We start from the raw sequence: 21,703 nt of genomic DNA on the forward strand, positions 1-21,703 counted from the left end.
TTTGCAGTTTGGGACCAGTATTGTAATAATATGTGTGATTTTATTCAGTCTACTGGTTTCAAAGTATGTAATTAGGACTAGTAATAATTTACAATACAATAAAGAAATTAAGTAAAAGTACAAAATGTGCTATTTCCTCTTTTATGCTCTACTTCTCTATACTATAATGTCTTCACTGCTGTATTCATTAACCAGCACTGCTCTCTGTTCCTTTTTCCCAGATTATAAAAGAGTACACATTCTTGGATTACATAATGGGCGGCTGTCAACTCAACTTCACTGTAAGTAATGAGCTAAATTAGTGCTTTTGTGCAATCGCTACAAACCAGACAGGAGGGTGAGGCCTCTGCTTAAACAGCCCACATTGCACTATTATCAGATCTATTTTATAATGTGTCCTCATCACACAGAGGCCTGGAGTTGTGTTTTGTGTTTCATTCACACATGTTTAATACACAAACCCTGCAGATTTAGGCTGAGTTCTTCTCACAAACTCAACAAACAAGTGCCCCACTGTGTTTTTAAACTCACTAGAATCATTTGGATGATTTCAGACCTGGAATTGCCAACCTCTATTGAACTAAAGGTTAAAAGGTAACAGTTAACTTGAAAACTACCACTTCGTGACATCGCAAAGTGGAGCAGAGCATTTTGAGCTTTGGAGATGTAGACAGACTAATAATAAAGGATTAATCAAGCATGTGTGAATGAAACAAAACACAACTCCAGGTCTGTTTTTGAGGAGATAACAACTTTATAACATGGCTTAAAGCTCACAAGAGTCAATTTTGTGTAATATAGGACCTTTAATGAAAACTTCAAGCCTCTTAATTAGTTACAAAGCCTGAAACATTTGTTCGTCACGTGTCTTTGTTCATGCTTTTTTTAAAAACTGATTAAAGTGTAGTTATTAAGGATGGGACGAGACACAATTTTCACAAGACAAGACTTGAGATTGGGTCCACAAGAATGAGACAAAATGAGATTTTCTAACATAATTTCTTTTTTTTAAAACTTATTTTTATTGAATAATTTTGGTGCAAGCCACATAATTATGAGACAGCAGTAAAGATGCAATACAAGTAAAATGACAATAAAGTTACAGTATAGATACAGTCATACACATTTTCTCCTCATTTATCATTCATAATATACACTACACACACACTACAACATAACAGAAAAAATCCTACAAAAGATAGTCATCCTTTTGAAATATAGGCCTGAATTGAAGACCATTTGTCCATGAATAAATCTGTCTTCATTTGTAACCTTGCAGTTATTTGCTCCATAAGATATACATCCTTTATTTTATTTTTCCCCTGGGTAATTGTGGGAAGGCAGCGGCCTGAGCCAGGAGACTGTTATCATTTTTTTGGCAATTAAAAGTAAAATTTTCAGCAAATGAAAATGGGTATTTGTTCTTAAGTCATTTGGAAAAATTCCCAACAGCACAATACGTGGCTCTGATATAATTTTGATCCCCAAACAGTTTTCAATTTCACATTGCACGTCCCTCCTAAATGTTCAACATAATTTCTAACACATAAATAATTTTAGTGTAGTTCCCAAAGTTGGTTTCAGAATTTGTATTTACTTCATTGAATATTTTTGTTGTCCTTTTAGCAGTGCTTTTTGGATATACGACTTCTCAAAGATGCAGCTCACCAACACTTAACCCTTTTTTAGCCCATCCAAATGGGAAATGAAATCTCATGAGATTATTTTTCTCATGTGTGTACAATTTTGTGCCAGTTTTGTCTAGGAAGATCTTGTGACACGAGATCTTTTCCCATCCCTAATAGATATTATAGTATGTAGTGTATTATAATTTAGTTTGTATTATGTGACTGTCTGAACTTTATGGTTGTATTTATTTCTCTTTAGATCGCCATAGACTTCACAGGCTCCAATGGAGACCCCAGGACGCCCCAGTCTCTGCACTACATAAACCCCCAGGGCTATAACGAGTATCTGGCAGCGATTTGGGCCGTGGGCAACGTCATCCAGGACTACGACAGGTCAGTTCTCTATGTTTGTTGAGCTATATTTGTGTTGTATGTGTGAATATTTGTGTAATTGTTATTAAAAAATACAAAGCACGTCCCTTTCAAACATAATTCTTTTGTCATTTTGCATGTGTAGTGTATTACCTTGTATATAAACCTCTGTGTATATAATCAGTACTGAATACCTCTTCTGTTTTTTATGTCTGGCACTAGTACTTACATAATTACTTCTTTCTTTTATACTATGTTGTAAATATCCCACATACATGTCTGCACTGAAGAGTGAGTTGCTTTCAGTCTCATTGTATTGCATGTGTATAGTGTAAATTGTACATGTGTATAGTGACAATAAAAGGCTTTCTATCTTATATTCTGTACAATTTGTGACTAATAATAGAATAATGTGAGATATGGTTCAGTCTATTGATTTAAAATTGTGTTAAATTAGGATTACAGGAATTATGTGTATTGAATTATATTTGTGTTTAATTTCTGTGTAAATTATTTTCTTCTTTTAGTGACAAGATGTTCCCTGCTTTTGGTTTTGGAGCCATGATCCCTCCAACGTGGCAGGTTAGAGTTTGTGTATAGATAAATTGTAATGTTTTTACACACACACTCATCTAATAATAACAACAAACTGGTTTAAATAGCACTTTTCACTGTAACTCAAAAACACTTTACATGATTACAAGAGTTGTACAGAGTAAATGAATGAATTACTGGATTAATGTAGAAAACAGGACAAACAAAAATAAATAATCTACATAGAAATGTTATCAGTTCCCACAAACACATCTTAATTTTAATTCCACTCATGAAAGTTATAAGTAACAATTTTTTAACCTGATTTCTTTCCTATTTGCAGGTCTCTCATGAGTTTCCCATCAACTTTAACCCCTCAAACCCATTTTGTGCAGGTTTGTCAACTAACAGTAAGATCTTCTCTGCATCCCTTTTATTAATTATTAAATCATGACATTACAGCAGAAAAGGCTATATTCTCACAATTTTACACTACTTGCCATAAAGCAGATTAATGTAACTTGGAAGAAAGTTCAACAATTAATAAAAAAGTCTCTTCATATATATAAAGTTGCTCTATCCTGCTTAAATTATATGTAAACAGGTCTTCATAAACTCGTTCATGTGCATTACAGGTGTGGAGGGAGTGGTCCAGGCGTATCAGCAGTGCCTCCCTCAGGTCAAACTTTACGGACCCACAAACTTCTCTCCGATCATCAACCACGTCGCTCAGTTTGGACGACAGGCCATGCAGCAGCAGACAGCATTGGTATGATTTTGTCAAAGGTCCTATCTTTAGTAAAATTGACTCTTGTGAGCTTTAAACCCTGTTATAATGTTGTTACTTGGCCATAGTTATCCTGCCACTAAAAACAGTCTTACTCACTCCATAAAGCACCCGAAGCAAATCTATTGTAACGCCAGACTGTTGATGTGAATGTCTGCGTCAGTAGAATAATTTTAGAAGTGAAACCAACCTTGCATTTGAAGGATTTATGTCTGAAAATTCTGTTGCTGCTGAGAAAATAGTCCCTCAACATGCGACGATTCATGCGATGCAAGGATAGTTTTATTTCTAACATTATTCTATCAGCACAGACATTTACATTGACAGTCTGGTGTAATAATAGATTTGCTTCGGGTGTTTTGTGGAGTGGGTTAAGACTGTTTTTAGTGGCAGGATAATGCAATCTGCAAATACAAGGCCTGGATGGAATATTTAAAAAAGTATCTCCACATATCTCCAACACTCTGGCTCACTAGGAAATGAGGCCCTATGTACAAAATTTTGGACTGACCTTTTAAACAAGTCCTTCTCAAATGACATTACAATCACGAGCTACCTAACATTAGCCAAATTTTCAATTAGTCACTCACCTTTTTTTTGAAAATCACCTAAACAGGACCATGAACGCTCGTATTGATCACAGGATCCCGAAAATGCGCTGTTTAAATCCATTTTGTATTTCTCTAGAGTTTTCAGACTTTTTTGGCAGTGTGTGCTAATGTGTGCCTTGCGTCACCATGGTAACTGATGAATATTCCATCACAGAGATACATGTAAAACACCCCAAGCGCGATGTCACTGCAACATATCAATTATCACAATATTTTTTATTAATTTCATGGCTTATTCCACTATTGAGGTGCTTCAACTAATCGGATTCAATTATTAGTATGGGCAGGACTGTCACAATAACAAATGCTGAATCATGAATCGATACTTAAAATCTCCTAGAAGAAAATGTACACACAATAAGTACTCCAAAAATGTATTGTTCCAGTTTTCATGTATTGAATGAGAAGTCGATATAGTAATTATCATAACAGTCCTAAGTATGGGTCCAGAATATCGGGAGCCTTGATAGGGAAAATGCTGTAACTTTTCTATCAGTTTTGTAATATTTTTTTACACTGTTCTTTAACCTTTCACAGCAATACTTTGTTCTCCTCATCATCACTGATGGGGTGATCACGGACATGGACCAGACACGCACCGCCATCGTGAACGCCTCTCGTCTGCCCATGTCCATCATCATCGTGGGAGTGGGCGGAGCCGACTTCAGCGCCATGGAGTTCCTCGACGGAGACGACGGGATTTTACGCTCCGCATCGGGAGAACCGGCCATGAGGGACATCGTGCAGTTTGTGCCCTTCAGACAGTTTCAGAATGTAAGATTTATTTATAATTTTGATTGTATATTCAGGTGATGCTTGGGATTTTGGTGTAATTTTTCAAATTTTGGGCTGTATACATTCACTGATACACAACTGCTGTGGTTTCAGATGACGTAACATTACATAGGCCAATAATATTTAATACAGATGGGGGCAGCTAAATGCTTGTTTTTCAAATTAGAGATGCACCGTTTCAATACTTGTATCAGATATTGGCACCAATACTATAAAATTTTTGGTTACTTGAAGTTACTTGAAGCTACAGTATCGAAATCAGTATCTGAACTGAAAAAGCTGGATCAGTGCATCTCTAGTTCAAATGCAGGTTTTTGTTGTCAAACTGCAAATTTGCAAATTTCCCTTTTGATTATATCATGTCAAAGTACAATGTTATCATTAGGCAAAACTGACCCTTGACCCCTAGCTGGAGTATACCGTATTTTCGGACTGTAAGTCGCTCCAGAGTATAAGTCGTACCAGCCAGAACAATTGTATAATGAAGAAGAAAAAAAACATATATAAGTCGCACTTTTTTGGGGAAAATTGTTGTATAAAATCAGAGACCAGGAACTGACTTTTCACCTGGGAAGACAAGTTATAGTAATAACAATAGAACAGAGAACAACAGACTGTTAACGTCACATATGAACAGTTCTTCAGATAAATATAACATAAACAACAGAACAGAACAGAACAGAAAAGAAGTTTACCAAACTCTCCATCTCACTCCAAATCACTAAATCCTTTGAATTCTTCATCCTCGGTGTCACTTCTGAGCAACTCAGCGACCTCCGGAGGTAAACGGAGCGCCGCTTCCTCTTCTGTATCGCTGTTGTCAGATTCAGACAGCTCCAGAATTATTCCGGCCTTTCTGAATCCCGACAGGATGTTTTCAGTTTTCACTCCAGACTTTATCAATCCATCCAACAAGTTTCTCGCTCACTCCAAACTTTCTTTCTGCTGCACGATTACTGTTTTCGGCTGAATATTTTGCTACTTGCAGCTTGTAATCTGCTAAATATGATTTTCATTTTGGTGGCATTTGTGTTCAGTCTTCTCAGTTGTCTTAATAAATTTGTTTAAATTGGTACAAAAGTAATGGTGTGATCGATTGACATGATACAGACAGGACAGAGGCTCTTTCTGCAGGAGACATGTGCAGTAGAGTGAAGTGACAGTGGTACAAGAGTAATAGGAGCAGCAGATACTGACACACAAGTCTTGAGCCTCTCGTGGCTTCAGTGTGAAAATTTTAATATATAAGTCACCACCCAAACCATGAAAAAAGTGCGACTTATAGTCCAAAAAATACGATAACAACATCACATTGTACAATCTGAAATCATCAAAAGGGATGCAATAAGGTGTGGGGGTTCACTATGTAACTTTACTGGTGGTCTGCTAGTATTGCTAGTTCCTATTTGTCTCCATTTAGATATTTTTCCTTTGCCTGGAATGTTCCATAGTATGGAATACACTGGAAACATTAAATTTGGCCTTTGATTTGGCTTTAAATGTCAGATATAAAAAATCTGTTTGTGTTTAGGTGACTGAAAGCAATTATGAATTTTATATACAAAATAAATGAATTAAAATAAAAATTGTCATAGGTGGATATGAGGAAAAATCTCTCTATATATTTATTTGTTTATTTATTTGTTATATCAGGCAGCCCATAGCATTGACACCGTATGAAAGCTCCACAGAATCTCCTCTATGAACTTGTGCACTCATTGCAGGCAGGCACAGCAGCACTGGCCCAGAGTGTTCTGGCTGAGTTACCCGATCAAGTGGCCTCCTTCTTCAATTTGTTTGAGCTGAAGCCCCCCACCGAGCCCACCCCCCCATAGAAATGTAGGCTCTCCTCACAGCCCCGCCCGCCCCTGTCGCTTGGTGCATGAATCTAACCCTGCTTTCGCTAAGTGATTTTGTTTTGAAGTGATTTTAACATGTTTATCAGCTTGTGGTTGTTTGTGTGATTAATCTACTAAATGCAACATTGGAATAAAACCATAGACTGTATAAATAAATGGACAATGTTCCAAATAGGAAATAAGCGTGGGGGCACTTCCGGTTCCATCGACTCTGGCTCCAGTTAACTATATATTGAAAAATTGTTGCCTCTCTCTCTGTAATTGCTGCAGTGAGCCTCGTTATTTTGGTCTTAAAACGTTCGTATTAACCCACTCTGGTGATCCTGGTGTTTAAATTTCACTATTTTGTCCGTAATTCAATTCCTTTTCCTAATATGGAACTCGGGTCCAAATTCGCTCCTATAACAGCTGGATTAAAATAGGACAAGAACAGGAATAAACCAGGGCTGGACCAGGGCTGGACCAGGGCTGGACCAGGGCTGGACCAGGGCTGGACCAGGGCTGGACCAGGGCTGGACCAGGTTTTAACAGCCTTGTGAGCTTCATTTGGCTGCAGCAGAACTTCACATGCTCTTAGTCCACTTCTTTATACAGTCTATGAATAAAACAAATGGTGACGGGCAAATCCCCTTTTAATCTAGCATCTTTCAAATGTAATTTTTTTTTTACGGTCTTTCAATCTTTGTTTTGACTTCTAACTATCACAGTGGTTCTCCAACTTTTTACCAATAATGGAATCCGTACTTAAAGTGGGACTAAACAGCTAAACTCTGCCCACAGTCACATTTCAAACAGAGCTGACCCTGCGTTCGATTATCTTCCGACTTCCACTTGGACCTCAGATTTTGGCATCACGTCTGAGCTTGAAGCGTATTACAATGTTTCGCGTGTCGGACTCCGTAGATTATGATTATGACTATGCCCTCATTTTATGAAAACACTGCCACTTGAATTGATTTAATTTTTGAAATTTGCACTTCATTTTATGTTATGATTTCTCTTTCGTTACAAAATTAGGGACCTAAAAGCCTGTTAAATCAAGTATTTGTTCAATATTGACCTCACCACAAAAACCGACTACCAAACCCACAGGCAGTGATATGGACGCAGTAAGTTATTGCAGTGATATGAGTGACTGAATTTGTCATTTAAACCACCGAAGTCCAAACACAATGAAAACTCTTCATATTTACATGTCACAGTGGGCGCAGCCAGTTTGGCTTCTGACTCGGAATCCTTGCTCGGTCCATTTTTTCCGCCACCAAGGTCCAAGTCGTGCTGTCCCAGGAAAAGGCGCGTGTTACACATGTCGCTAGGCTACTTCCTTGGAAAACTGATTTGGAAGGATAATCAAACATAGGGTCAAATTGACCAGTACCTGGAGGGGTGGGGTCTGGGGGTGTAAGGAACACTGTGATTGGTCTCACAGGTATCCACACTTCAAACTCCATCCCCAGAACCAGGTGTTTGTGATCAGAAACACTGGGCTGTAATCAGGGAAGTCTTTTGTGATGTCACCAACTACTTGAAACTGCAGAGGAGTTTTTGACTAGAAAGCTGCAAATTCACCAAGTTTGCACTAAATTTGCCAAAATAAATGACAAGGGACAGTAAATAATGCTATTAAAACACCATATACACAATTAAGTAGTATAAAAACTCAGATTTAGTGTTTAGTTCCACTTTAATATTTTCATCATTCTTGGAGTGGGTGTTATTTTTTTGCGACAACCAACCATTGCAGAAGATTGGTTTCATCCAGCATGTCATTCCTGTGGTATAAACGAAAAAAATATTATTGTAGGAAACATTCCATCTATTCATAAAATGTACATGCTTAAGTTGTGTTGGAGTTTGAGTATACTTCCAAACGGATGGGAAATATGGACTAACCCAAAGTTTTAAATATCAAACAACAGTAAAACCCACAGGACAAAAGTTAAAGGGACAGTCCAGAATTTTGTACATACATCCAGTCCTTGTATTTGCAGAGGTCGCTGGTGCTAGACTAGTGCATGTCAATGGCCATAGTTTCCCCGCCACTAAAAACAGTCTTACCCACTCCACAAAACACCCGAAGAAAATCTGTTATTACGCCAGACTGTTGATGTGAACGTCTGTGTTGATAGAATCATTTTAGAAGTAAAATTAACCTTGAATCGCATGAATCGTTGCATGTTGAGGGACTATTTTCTCATATATCAGTTCGTCGCTGCCAAACTTTCTATCAGGAAGTACAACTCGCTGCTGTTGCTCAGACATAAATCCTTCAAATGCAAGGTTGGATTTACTTCTAAAATTATTCTATCAACACAGACATTTACATCGACAGTCTGATGTAATGATAGATTTGCTTCGGGTGTTTTGTGGAGTGGGTAAGACCGTTTTTAGTGGCAGGATAACTATGGCCATCGACATGTGGTAGCCTAGCACTAGCGACCTCTGCAAATACAAGGACTGGATGGAATATTTAAAAAGTGTCTCCACACGTCTCCAACACTCTGACTCACTAGGAAATGAGGCTCTATATCCAAAATTCCAGACTGTCCCTTTCATGATTTTATTCAGTCCAGGTCAGACGAAGAGACGATCTTGACCTAAACTTGAACTTTAAGTTTACCTTATCTACTGTGATCTTTTTAATGGTGCCTGCTCCTAGTACTCAGACCACAGTTTGAGAACCACTGGGTTGGTGGTTCAATACCCACTATCATCTACGCAAACCGCTGTTGTGTCTATGGGCAGTACACTTAACCCACCTTGGCTGCGTGTGAATGAAAATGATTTTAGATATAATGAAAAGTGCAATATACAGAGGTGGGTAGATTAGGCTAGAATTGTACTCAAGTAAAAGTAACTTTACTTAAAAAAAAAAAAGTTTAAAAAAAAGTAGTGGTCTAACAAATTACTAAAATAACAGTTTAAATGTATTTTTGGGAAAATACTCAAGTAACTACCTGAACATAACACCAGCTTTGTAATTTGAAGTTAATGAAATCATACGTATAAAACCTTAAATAATGCACAAAAATTGTTACTTCCAATGATAGACCACAAAAATGAGAAGAAGAATGTTTAAATCTTTTATATTGTTAACATAAAGTTGTAAATTATAGATATTATAGATGTACTCACAGTGGAAAGAGTAAACAAAACGTTAACTCAAGTGGAATTTCTGTAAAAAGTGACTAAATATAACTAAGTTCTACCCACCTCTGGCTCTGTACTGTGTATTTTTTATTTAATTTTTTTTTTCTAAACTTTTCTTTTTCTTTAGGGTCCTCCTGAAATGTTGGCTCAGAGCGTTTTGGCAGAAGTACCAGGACAAGTCACAAGTTTCTTCAGTGCGATGAGTCTGAGGCCCCCAAACAGCAGCGACGCACCAGCCGACCCTCTGACGGACCAGAGTCTGTCTGCTTAAACTAACATCCTACACAAAAGATCACACAATGGCTCTGGAATGTGGGAGATTAGGACTAGACTGGGACTGGAACAGGACTCGGACTAGACCACAGCAGGACTAGACCAGGGGTAGGCCAGGAGTAAAGCAAAACTAAATCAGAACTACACCAGGACTACACCAGGACCACATCATCACTACATCAGGACTACATCAGGATTACATCAGGACTATGTCAGGACTACACCAGGACTACACCAGGACTACATCAGGACTACGTCAGGACTACACCAGGACTACACCAGAACTATATCAGGACTACACCAGGACTACATCAGGACTACGTCAGGACTACACCAGGACTACACCAGAACTACACCAGGACTACACCAGGACTACACCAGAACTATATCAGGACTACACCAGGACTACACCAGGACTACACCAGGACTACACCAGGACCACATCAGGACTACATCAGGACTACACCAGGACCACATCAGGACTACACCAGGACCACACCAGGACTACATCAGGACTACATCAAGACCACACCAGGATTATATCAGGACTACAAAAGGACCACTCCAGGACCACTCTAGGACCACTCCAGGACTACATCAGGACTCTATCAGGACTCTGTCAGGTCTAAATCAGGACTAAATCGGGACTACACCAGGACTACACCAAGACTATATCAGAACTACACCAGGACTACACTGGAAATACACCGGGACTAGATCAGGACTACACCAGGACTACACCAAGACTATATCAGAACTACACCAGGACTACACCGGAAATACACCGGGACTAGATCAGGACTACACCAGGACTACATCAGGACTACCCCAGGACTGTATTAGGACTACACCAGGGCTAGATCAGGACTACACCAGAACTACACCAAGGCTACACTAGAACCACGCCAGGACCACACCAGGTCTATATCAGCATTACACCAGGACTATATTAGGACTGCATCAGGACTACACCAAGACTATATCAGAACTACACCGGAAATACACCGGGACTAGATCAAGACTACACCAAGACTATATTAGGACTACACCAGGACTACACCAGGACTATATGCATGGCCAGACCACGTCTAAATAAAGAGTAAACTGGAAGATAATCATGGCATTTGATAAAACATGAAAAAACAACACTACTCTCAAAACTAAACAAGTCCTTAGCCTGGAATAAACTAGAACTAGACTAAACTGGTCTAGACACAATATGGACTTTTCTAACTCGCTCTTAAAACAACACAAATACCTCCACAAGCAACGACAAATCTACAGTTAAAAAAAAAAGTTGGGACACTAGTTTGGCCTTTTGGAAATGATAAAATACCTTTCATTAAAGCAACACTGTGTAACTTTCTGGAGCTGCTTTCTCTTTTCCTTGCGAATAGAAAGTTAAAACCATACTTTATGTCATACTGTGGAATATTATAGCCAAAGGAACAACAATAGGACACATGTTTTTGGGGTTTTCCAGTGTACAAAAAAACTAAATCCTGCTTTTATTTTTGCCTATTTTTCGCTAAAAAGTTACACAGTGAGGCTTTAACATGAACAGCTTTATGGAAATACAGTGGAAATGTCCAAATGACTACTAAATAACTATCAGTAATGTGGCCTAACTTTTTAAAAACTTAAACTCTGCATGTTTACCTGAAGATTTTTTTGATAATACTTAAGTTTAGGGACCACATATTAATAGCTAACTAGGTGGGTTGATAATTAGCTGTTACTTAGCTATTACTTGGCATTAATTAAACACTTATTAATGCTTATTAAGATTCCAGTGTATGCGCAAACATCTATTGTAATTTCCACTACTTTAATGGGAAGAAAATAGTTATTAATGGATTAGTACTTGCAAAATACAGCCTTAAACAAAAATGCATGGAGGAAAGTACTTTATAAATACTAATAAAGATGTACCGTATTTTGCGCACTATAAGGCGCTCTGGATTATTGAATGAATGGTCTATTTTCAGACTTTTTTCACATATAAACCGCACCGGACTGTAAGGCGCATTAAACAAAACACAACGGTTAGATAAGTCAGTCAAACTTTATTTAACTCGTTCACAATAACTCTCAACTTTGTTCAATTGTAATGCGCAAAAAAAAATACTGTCTGAGACACTAAATTGTTAGTGTATTCACAGTAACTCATAATTGTTCAAACAGTTGGGTGATTATGGCGTTCAGCTCGCCCACATCCCTCTCGTCATTATCCAAGTCAGTGTGGTTAATGTTCCCTGGCAGTTCAGTGATGATTCTGGTCTTGGTGAAAGCTCGGACCACAGTTGATACTGATCCTTAGCCCAGGCGTCCACGATCCGTTGGCAGATCGTGGGGTAAGTCGCTCGGCGCTCTCTGTCTTGGTGAATGTGTGTTCTCCTTCTCTCATCCACTGCTCCCACGCAGCTCGCACTTTCACTTTATTTCAGTTTGAGTTGAGTTTAAAGTGGGCGCTGTAAGCGTCTCTTGACAGGTGCATTTTGATATTAAAAGGAATCACAGTATGTATTACTCCGCGATGCTCCTGACTATGGGAGCCGTAATGCTGCAAGTGCGGCTTTGTAGTTTACTAAAGTCGAACTAAGACACCCGAATAAATTCATATATAAGGCGCTCTTGGATTATAAGGCGCACAGTCATTTTTGGATGAAATTAAAGGCTTTTAAGTGCACCCTATAGTGCGGAAAATACGGTAATTAAGCACTTATTATGCATTTTACTATTAACTAGCTATTAATATGTTGTTCCTAAGCTAAAGCATTAACATTTTTTTGTTTTTACTCTACATTTTTATTTTATTTATTTACATTTTTAATACTTGTTGTTGGCAGTTTTTTTTTTTTTTTGCTGTCTTAACCAATCAAAATCTTAATAGCCCTAGAATTAAATGAAATATTAAAGAGTAATTTGTGGAAAATTACAAATAGATTATAAAAAGCTAATCCAAATATAGTAAAGTGCCAATTATTATACTAAAAGCCAAGTAACTTAAGTACATTTTTTATGTTGCACTTTTTAAATGTAAATGTTTATATGACCTTTTAAATGCTGCTTCAAAAAACAGCTTCAGTTTTTTATATTGTTCAGCACAATCAAAAGCCTTATTGATTCTCAACTGTTTTGAATACAATGCTTTTTCTGGTTATGGTGCTGGGATATTTCTTGTTTTTATTACTTCTTAACAATAATATTTGCTGTAATATTTGACCTTGTATCCTCTATGACTGATGACCAGCACTGTGGAGCTTAAACTCTCAAAATATGTGCTTGTTTACATTAGAAATAATAATATTGAATGAAAAACTCCACACCGTAAGTATTAACTTTTAAATGTTTTATAAAGGGCTCATATTCCGCTGTTTTCTGATTTGTTATAATGTTGTTTCCTTGTCAAAAACATACGTGAAGTTGTATTTGTTTTGTTTCTTTCACACGTGTTTAACTCACAAGTCCTGCATTTTTAGGTTGTGTTTATGTTTTCTCTCAAACAGAAATCACTCTGTTCCAACTTGTGATGCCATGAAGTGCTCCACTATCGATATATCGTATCGTTTAATTTGATGATACAGTATCGATATCGTGAGCTGCTGTATCGATATATCGCCAAGAGTAATTTTTGTTATATTTTACTAAATTATTTTGTGTAAAAGCTACAAAAGTGTTGACATTTACACTGTTTTGATAAGTAAAATTTGTGTTTTTCATATTAACTTCGCACAAACTTAGTGGACTTTCAGTATCACAGCCATGATCAAGCCTTTTTTTCACTGAACTGTGTCGAATCAGTGTGAAATATATCATATTGAATCAAAAGCTCATTGTATTGAGAAGTGTATCGTATGTATCGAAGTATGTATCGTATCGACAACTTCTTAATGATACCCAGCCCTAGTGTTTTTAAACATCACTACGATTTCCCAATCTTTACTCACCAAAAAATAAAAGGCAGCTTGTTGTCAAGAAACGGTAATTTTCAAGTTGTCACAAGTTAAAACAGCCCTTTGGAGATGACAGACTAATAAAAAACTTTTTAAAAAATGAAACGTGTGAATGAAAAAAGTATCTCCAGGTATGTTTCTGATGAGGTAACATTATTATAACATGACTTAAATCTCTCAAGTGTCCATTTCGCATAATATAAGACTTTTACATGTTTTTTGTCTGCACTGTTATTACTGTTATGGCATTGCATTGTCCTGTTTTACATAAGGCGTCTAAATGAGCTGTTATGTCGCCGATATACAATCTATTGTAAAGGCAAATTTAAAATGACTAGAATTTTGTAAAATACTGCTCTTAAAATGAAATGTGATTTTCAGAAATATTGTATGGCGTCAAATGTTTTATAAAGATAATAAATATTAACAGTACTTAAAGTATTTCTGTATTATTTGGGTTATGTGTTCCTCAGTTTTGTCTTTGTTATCATTTTATGTTAAATTGTTAAACTGTGAATGCGACTTCCAAGGTACCGGCGGAGGTTATTTGCCGCCATTGCTTCACCTGAAAATTTCTAGACAGTATGACATTAAATATGTATTGCCATGGAAACAAATTGGACTCTGCCAGAACAAGTTACAGGTAAGATCGGTGGAGAGATGATCCTGTTCAGAGTAAAAATCACATACATATGGTAAGAATAAATGTTTTCTAGGGTATTCTTTGATAAAAAACATTTAAAAAATACATAAATTTAATACTGTGAAACATTCCAATAAAGTTACAGCGTGCACCTTTAAATACTGTGAGACTAGTTTTAGTGCACTATATCTATACATTATAGTTAGAGTGATCAGACATCCCTGTTTACCAAGGACAGTCCCAGTTTTGAGTCCTGTGTCCTCTGTCCCAGCAGATTTATGCAAAACCAGTGATTTGTCTCAGTTTTATACAAGTAAATGTCCCAGTTGTCCCTATTTTTGACAAATCTGACACCTGCCAACATTAAAGAAAGGCATAAATTGTTGTTTAGGTAAAATACAGAAAAGCTGCTTAATGAATCACCAAAACACAAAGAAAATATGACCATACTGACTCACATGTTAGCCGTGAATAAACCATGAATGGGACGAGTACATAGCAATTTCCTTTAATTACGCACTTGTTTCACAATTTTATTATTGCCAACCGTTACAAACCGGGAGTGTCCCAGTTTTTGATTTTGAAATTCTAGTCACCCCAGTTATAGCATAAAACAGTGGAGCAGTTTAAAAAGAGACCCTGTAAAAACAGTGTTATCAATATAATAACATTTGAATTTTTTTATTTAATTTTTTTAATTTAATTTTGGTTCTTTTTTTTATGGAGTGTTTTTTTTTTCTTCAAAAATACAATGTAATACATAATGGTATAAACAATAACATTGCTAGAGGCTTAAGAATTCCTATTCACAGGGCTCAGCATGCACAATATCTGCATTATGCATTATACAAATGCAGAAAAATAATAAATACATTCACATTTTATTATTTCAAATTCCATCCGACTGCTTTTGTTTTCATGGCTTTGGGATTTGTGCAGTAATTTAGAGAATTTATATAAGAGGACAAGAGGGACTGAAATACAACAAATTTGGGTTTCTGACTAGAAAATTTACAGCAATGGATATGAAATTTTGATAAGATTAGGATTGAGTTCAACACATATTTTTTTTCAAGAATATCTTTCTCAAAGACACCAAAAATAACATGTTTTATATTAAATTGTACGTTTGTATTAAGCTTTCTATTCTAGATTTGAGTGTATGAGCATTCCCAAAACACATGGGTGACAGTTTATTCAACGCTGAGACAGAATGAGCCCAGACGATATGTGTTTAAGCGGAATTTCGGAAATGACAACTCACAAGTCTTATTAATTAAAAAATATTTCGTAAATGTATTGTTGTAACAAAAACAGAAGCTGGTTTTCTGATAGACTCTCTTGTGATCTTTATTTTATTTTATTTTTTTTTTGAGTGTGATCCGTACGCAGCGCGTCCCCTCTCTGACGTCACCGCGCACAGTCCTCGCCTCTTCTCGTGGGGTTGGATTTTCTGAAGCTCAAAACTCTCGCCCCATTACTAATCTTCCAATTATCTGGACTTCGACACACTTCGAACGGTATGCATACATTTTAATTCACGTTATATTCACGAATCGGCATGTTACTGTCATCCGATGTTACCCTTTTAGTTCCTGTTAGCCCGCTGTGTTGTGTAAAATTTGTTTTCTGTAGCTTTCACTCTTTCCACCCTCCTGCTACTTTCTTGTTCCTGTTGTCATATTTTCCACTACTAACACTGCAAACACTCACAGATTGGGCAAATATTTCCTCAAGCTGCGGCTAAAATGTAGTGATTTTGTCTTAAAATTTAACAGCAATCTTCGTAGTTTAGTTACAACATTTTGACAACTATTAGTTTACGCGCTATTACAGGGCGTGTGCTTTATTTACGTAATGTATGGAAGAAGTTGTGGAGTTATCTTAAGGTTTTTGATTAGCACATGTCACAAGAAATGGCCTCACAAAGCGTTTATGAAGATATTGTGAAGATACAGTTGTTTTGTTGTTGTAAATTTACTATTTGGAGGCCATTACTGCCATTTCGTTACGTATATTTTCACAATTCAGAGTCCAATAACTTGTCTTTTGTATTTGTAATCATATCTTAAGAGTTAACAAGGCTTTTTACGATATAAATACATACATTTCTAAACATTTGGTGGGAATTTGGTCGTTATATTATTTATTTTGTCTGTGCTGTCTGTCCAGAATTTACTGTCTGTCGCTTGCTTGTGTAACGGGTGCGCATCTGGTCATTAACAGTCTAATTGGTTCTAATTTTGGTGCACATCCGTTAACCCTTAATTATATCTGCGTTGTGTCCCTGTGTACTGCGCTGGTTGAAGGAAGGACCATGAGACACTGGTGACCAATGGATACTGGATACCACATTTACTGGTGTTACACTTGTTTCTATGGATACTGTATGACATTGCTTTGCCTGGAATGTTCCGCAGTATGGCATTAAATACCTCTACTTTACGTTTATCAAATTACAGATGGTTTTATAGCTCAAAAATGCATAGAAAAGCAGGCGTTCTGACTGTGAGCGGGGTTGCCTCTCCGCAGATCTGACCTGTATCTTGGTCTGGTTTGGTCTCCATGAAGATAGAAAGGTTTAATGCCATACTGTGAAACATTCCAGACAACAGAGAAAAGCTTTTGTTGGACCCTCCACCAGAAAAGTTACGTAATGCACCTTTAAGTCTATAATTTATCACACAGTTTAATTTTTGTTATCGTAAAAAATGTAATCTGTCCCGTTTATGGAGCAATAAAGATCACATTATTTAATTATTAGCCGACTTACTACAACCATTCTTGGATCACTTCCATGTATTTGCTCAAAAGGCAATGTTGTTTGTTTTTGCATTGTGAAATAAAAAAGAGCCAGTATTTATTTAGAGTTTATGGTGTTGTCACAAAAATAAAAAGCTCAATTGTTTAACTTGCATATTTTTTTTATAGTAACAACAAGCCTACCTGTCTTTTTTGGTTTATCCAACCACACCACAAAATTTGCTTTAGCTCAATAGTCATCGCTTTTTCTCTTATTTTCTCTCTGCAGCACAGTGAAGCTCCAGTAGTTGTAGTAATAGTAGTAGGACCAAAATGAAACTGACACTCCCCATTATCACCAATCAATCTCAAAGATGCAAAGTAAAACGGCGATAAAATGGTGCATTGTGTAACTTTTTAGGTAAAGGATTCGTCAAATTCTCCTCTACTTCGAATGTTATTGCTTTGTCTTGAATGTTTGTTCTTTTTATTTTCGTGGACACCAAACCAGATCAAGTTACGAGTCAGATCTGTGGACAGGTGACCTGGCTCACAGTCAGAATGCCTTTTTTTGTTGGTATTTTTGAGCTATAAAACCATCTGTAATTGAATAAATGTAAAATAGAGGTGTTTAATTAATTAAATACTGTGGAACATTCCAGGCAGAGCAATGACATATCCATGGAAAAAACAAGCAGGTGATGGACCCTCCACCAGAAAAGTTACACACTCTAGTGACCTGGTTTGTGACGTTATCTGAAAACAAGCGGGCTTATTCGTTCTCCTTTTGTGTGTTTTTGTCTTAAAGATGGCGACGCAGTGTGTGACGAAGGTGGAGCTGACGGTTTCCTGTGAGAATCTCCTGGACAAAGACATCGGCTCCAAGTCCGACCCTCTGTGTGTTCTGTTAATGAACAGCTCAGAGAATCGGTGGTACGAGGTCAGTGAAAATACCACACACTGAAAATACACTTACATCATGTCTACAACTTCCTACAGACTGCTGTGATGAGCAAAATTATAATTATAGATGCAAGTATCATAATTAGACTTTAAAACAAAAACCAATAAGATCAGTTAAAAGATACTTACGTTTAAAGTTGATCTATGTAACTTTTCTAGCTGCCTCGAAAGATTATTAAGACATATTACAATGTCTGTAGCTTAAAAACACCATACAAAACATGCATTCTTACTGTGAATGGGCTCGCCTCTCCAGAGATGTGACCTATATTAGTAGTAGTTTATTCGGTCATTTTCCGTCACTACAAAACAAAACAAAACATAGACTCCAACCCCATGGATCATGACCGAAAGGGATTAGGCTTAATTAAAAAGTAAAGCCAAACCCTATTAAACAACGACAGATTTCCAAGAAAGAAAAGCAGCGTATGAATGACAAGTTTGCATTTACAATTTCACTTATGATTTACTGTATATATAAGAGACCAAATATGAATTAAAACAAACCAAATTTAATGCATAATTCATTAATTCGGGAGCTCTATATCTTTCAAAACAACGCTTTATACTGACTCTCTACACCAGACATGTCAGACTCAGGCCCAGGGGACAAATTTGGCCCGCGATATAATTATATTTGGACCGCGAGATCCTATCAACAGTGTTGGGAAGGTTACTTTAAAAATGTATTCCCCTACAGATTACAGATTACATGCCCCAAAATGTAGTTTGTAACGTAAACCATTAAATTACTTAAGGTGAGTAATGTAATCTGAATACTTTGGATTACTTGATTTGCTGTTGAGAAGCAAAGACGAGGAAATCTTCACATAAGAAGTTTTGTCTGCTAAAAGACAATAAAAAGCCCAGATTTTGCTTAACCGTATTAAAGACAATGACATTACAAAACAACAAACCTTTATGTTTTTAAAAGACAACCATACCAGTGTCTCCACATATTGGATTGATTTCTTATTGCACTGAATCTCATATTTGTTAGTGACATTATTACTTCATTGTCTGATTGGTTCATTCTAAAACTGTATGTTAAAATTCTTAGTGGAGCTTGCAAAGTGTTCAGTCCTGCGGTAACAAACATCTCTGTTACACTCGTACTTGGTGGCCTCCTCAAGAGCAGCCGTGAACTGTCACTACTACTGTTAAAACCATGCATTTTAGCAAAGGAACTTGTGATTCGATATACTGTGACAGCCCTATTATTGTGAGACTTTTGACGATACGATATCACGATATTTCGGTTATTGTTTGAATTTGAATTTATTTGTTTGGAGGTTAAGCCCCTTGAGATGTATCACCATCTCGTTTTCAAGGGGGTCCTCATAAATACAACAATTGTTACATCTTTACATTCTAATCAATTGGTGTTTTCATATTTATCATAGCATTGAAACTGGATATTGTGAAATCCCGACCTATAATTTACACATGTCCAGGTAGAATCAGAGAAGCAAAGGAGCAGAATTCATTCATTAAGAGGAGAATTTTCATATTATTTTTTTTCCCCCCAGATTCTTTAGTTGAAGTCTTTGTTGTGAAGCAGAGTGCGGTTCACTGCAGTGCTCCTGCTCCTGTTCCTGCTGCAGTTTTAAATTGGCTCAGATTCAGAGGCTGATTCAGGTCTGAGTCCACACTGATACTGATACTGCAGTGTGCTGCATTTTACACCTGACACTTTGCAGCTGATGTCATCAACATTTTCTGGGATGTGATGCTAACTAGAGGCACTGTTCTGTCTGAAGCATTGTTACTCAAGTTAGACTTTAATCTGAGCTTTATTTTATCACAATCTGATCATAAAGGGCTGACTTAGTTTGAGCTAACAAGTTAAACAAGTTCCTCTCAAATAATTTTACAGTCACAAGCAGCTAGCGTTTCCCAGCAGTTTCTCATTTAGTCACTTTCACCTTTTTAGTTGAAAATCAAACTCCTAAATAAGACCATGAAAGCTATTGGATATTTGATATTTGGTAATGATCACAGGCTCATGGAAATGTGTTGTTTAGGTCAATTTTGTATTTTTTTCTTGAGATTTCAGACTATCTGCCCTCCAAACATCACAAAATTGTTTATAGACCATTACTAAACTTAATTTGTATACAACACCACTGGACACTGTGTAACTTTAAAATCCTCTGTTTTGCATTTATGCATTTCCAGATGCCTTTATTGAATCAAAAACATGTACTGGCCTGTAATAAGGCCTGGTCGAGTTGTCTATTTGTCTTTATGGAGATAGAGAAGTCATTCAAGGTAAAGCAATAAGTTCTCCACCAAGTATTGTTCTTTTTATACTTCAGTTTAAAGTTTTGGGTTTTTTTTGCTACTAATCTCAGAGTGTCATTTAAGAGAGACCAAAAAATAGTGAGAAAAGGTGAAATTAAAATGTAAAGTAAAGTTGTCAAAAGTACTGAAAATCAGATACTAATCGATCAATACTAAAACCAGTATCGAAACTCATTTGAGCAATACTGAAAAAAGTCCCATTCACAAGACAGAAATGAACTTTCCTGAATAGTTTTAGCGTGACCTTGAGCTGTATCAGAACAAGTATAAGACACAAGGGAATATAAAAGAAAGTACTCTGATAAAGAGTGTTTATTATTATCATTGTGGTATTGGAGTCAGTATTGAGTATCAAGTCTATTCCGTAGTATCGAAATCGACTTTGAAATTTTAGTATTGGGACACTTCTGTTGTAAAGTAGTAGTATGTTTTCATCTACATCCTAAACGAGTAATAAAGATAAAAGATAACACTGATGAAGGCGTGGCAGGCAATGACCCGTATAATACAAGTCATATGGAAAATCCTTCCTTTAAAATACCATAAACTATAATGTAATAAGTCTTATTACTGTGATGGAAATTTATATTGTGGAAAGATTTCAGTCTGTCTTTGTGTAAATGAATGTGATTTCTACCTTAGACCAGATCAGTCATTAACATGTGAAAAGGCTCAGCAGACACAACAAATCTCCACCCTCACAGGTTTACCACAGTCATGGAAATTGAATGTCATTTTCCAGGCCTGGAAAGTCATGTAATTTTGTATCTGTTTCACATAACTACAGCGTTCTGTTAAGTTCTCATTAGGCTATTGTGATTATTTCTGAACGTATGCACCTTTTGTTTAAAAGAGACGACAATAAATGCACTGACAATATTTTGAAAGTTAAAAAACTATAAAACCAAACCATAAGGTGAGTGGAAAGTGTTAACATTTCATATTTAGACCTCTAAAAGTATGATCAATTCTACACATGTAGGTGCTGTAAAATCATGGAAAATTGACTTTAGGTCATGAAAGTCTTGAAATTAAAACTTTTGTCAGTGAAAAAGAGTGGGAACCCTGCCTTCAGGAAGCTCCGCT

The 21,703-nt window shown here is 36.7% G+C and overlaps 2 protein-coding genes across 4 annotated transcripts in view; both read left to right on the plus strand.

Moving 5' to 3' along the window:
- Positions 1-14,403, plus strand: part of LOC110158658 (copine-3-like) — a 28,587-nt gene extending 14,184 nt beyond the window's left edge. The window contains exons 10-17 of one of the 2 annotated variants that reach the window (XM_055150889.1): positions 222-281; positions 1,888-2,021; positions 2,528-2,582; positions 2,878-2,929; positions 3,170-3,303; positions 4,470-4,706; positions 6,452-6,566; positions 9,864-10,004. In XM_055150889.1, the coding sequence (XP_055006864.1) occupies positions 222-281; positions 1,888-2,021; positions 2,528-2,582; positions 2,878-2,929; positions 3,170-3,303; positions 4,470-4,706; positions 6,452-6,562 (783 nt within the window). In that variant the 3' untranslated portion in view covers positions 6,563-6,566; positions 9,864-10,004. Of the gene's footprint in view, positions 1-221; positions 282-1,887; positions 2,022-2,527; positions 2,583-2,877; positions 2,930-3,169; positions 3,304-4,469; positions 4,707-6,451; positions 6,567-9,863 lie in introns of both variants that reach the window. The other variant, XM_020923171.2, reaches the window with a different exon arrangement.
- A 1,613-nt stretch (positions 14,404-16,016) lies between these two features.
- Positions 16,017-21,703, plus strand: part of LOC110158656 (copine-3-like) — a 29,892-nt gene continuing 24,205 nt past the window's right edge. For both annotated transcript variants that reach the window (XM_020923168.2, XM_020923169.2), the window contains exons 1-2: positions 16,017-16,128; positions 18,159-18,290. In XM_020923168.2, coding sequence (XP_020778827.2) covers positions 18,159-18,290 — 132 coding nt within the window. In that variant the 5' untranslated portion in view covers positions 16,017-16,128. The remainder of the gene's footprint in view (positions 16,129-18,158; positions 18,291-21,703) is intronic.

Source organism: Boleophthalmus pectinirostris, unplaced genomic scaffold (assembly GCF_026225935.1).
Source record: "Boleophthalmus pectinirostris isolate CB_2022bp ecotype Guang Dong unplaced genomic scaffold, ASM2622593v1 HiC_scaffold_15, whole genome shotgun sequence".
Taxonomy (NCBI): Eukaryota; Metazoa; Chordata; class Actinopteri; order Gobiiformes; family Gobiidae; genus Boleophthalmus; species Boleophthalmus pectinirostris.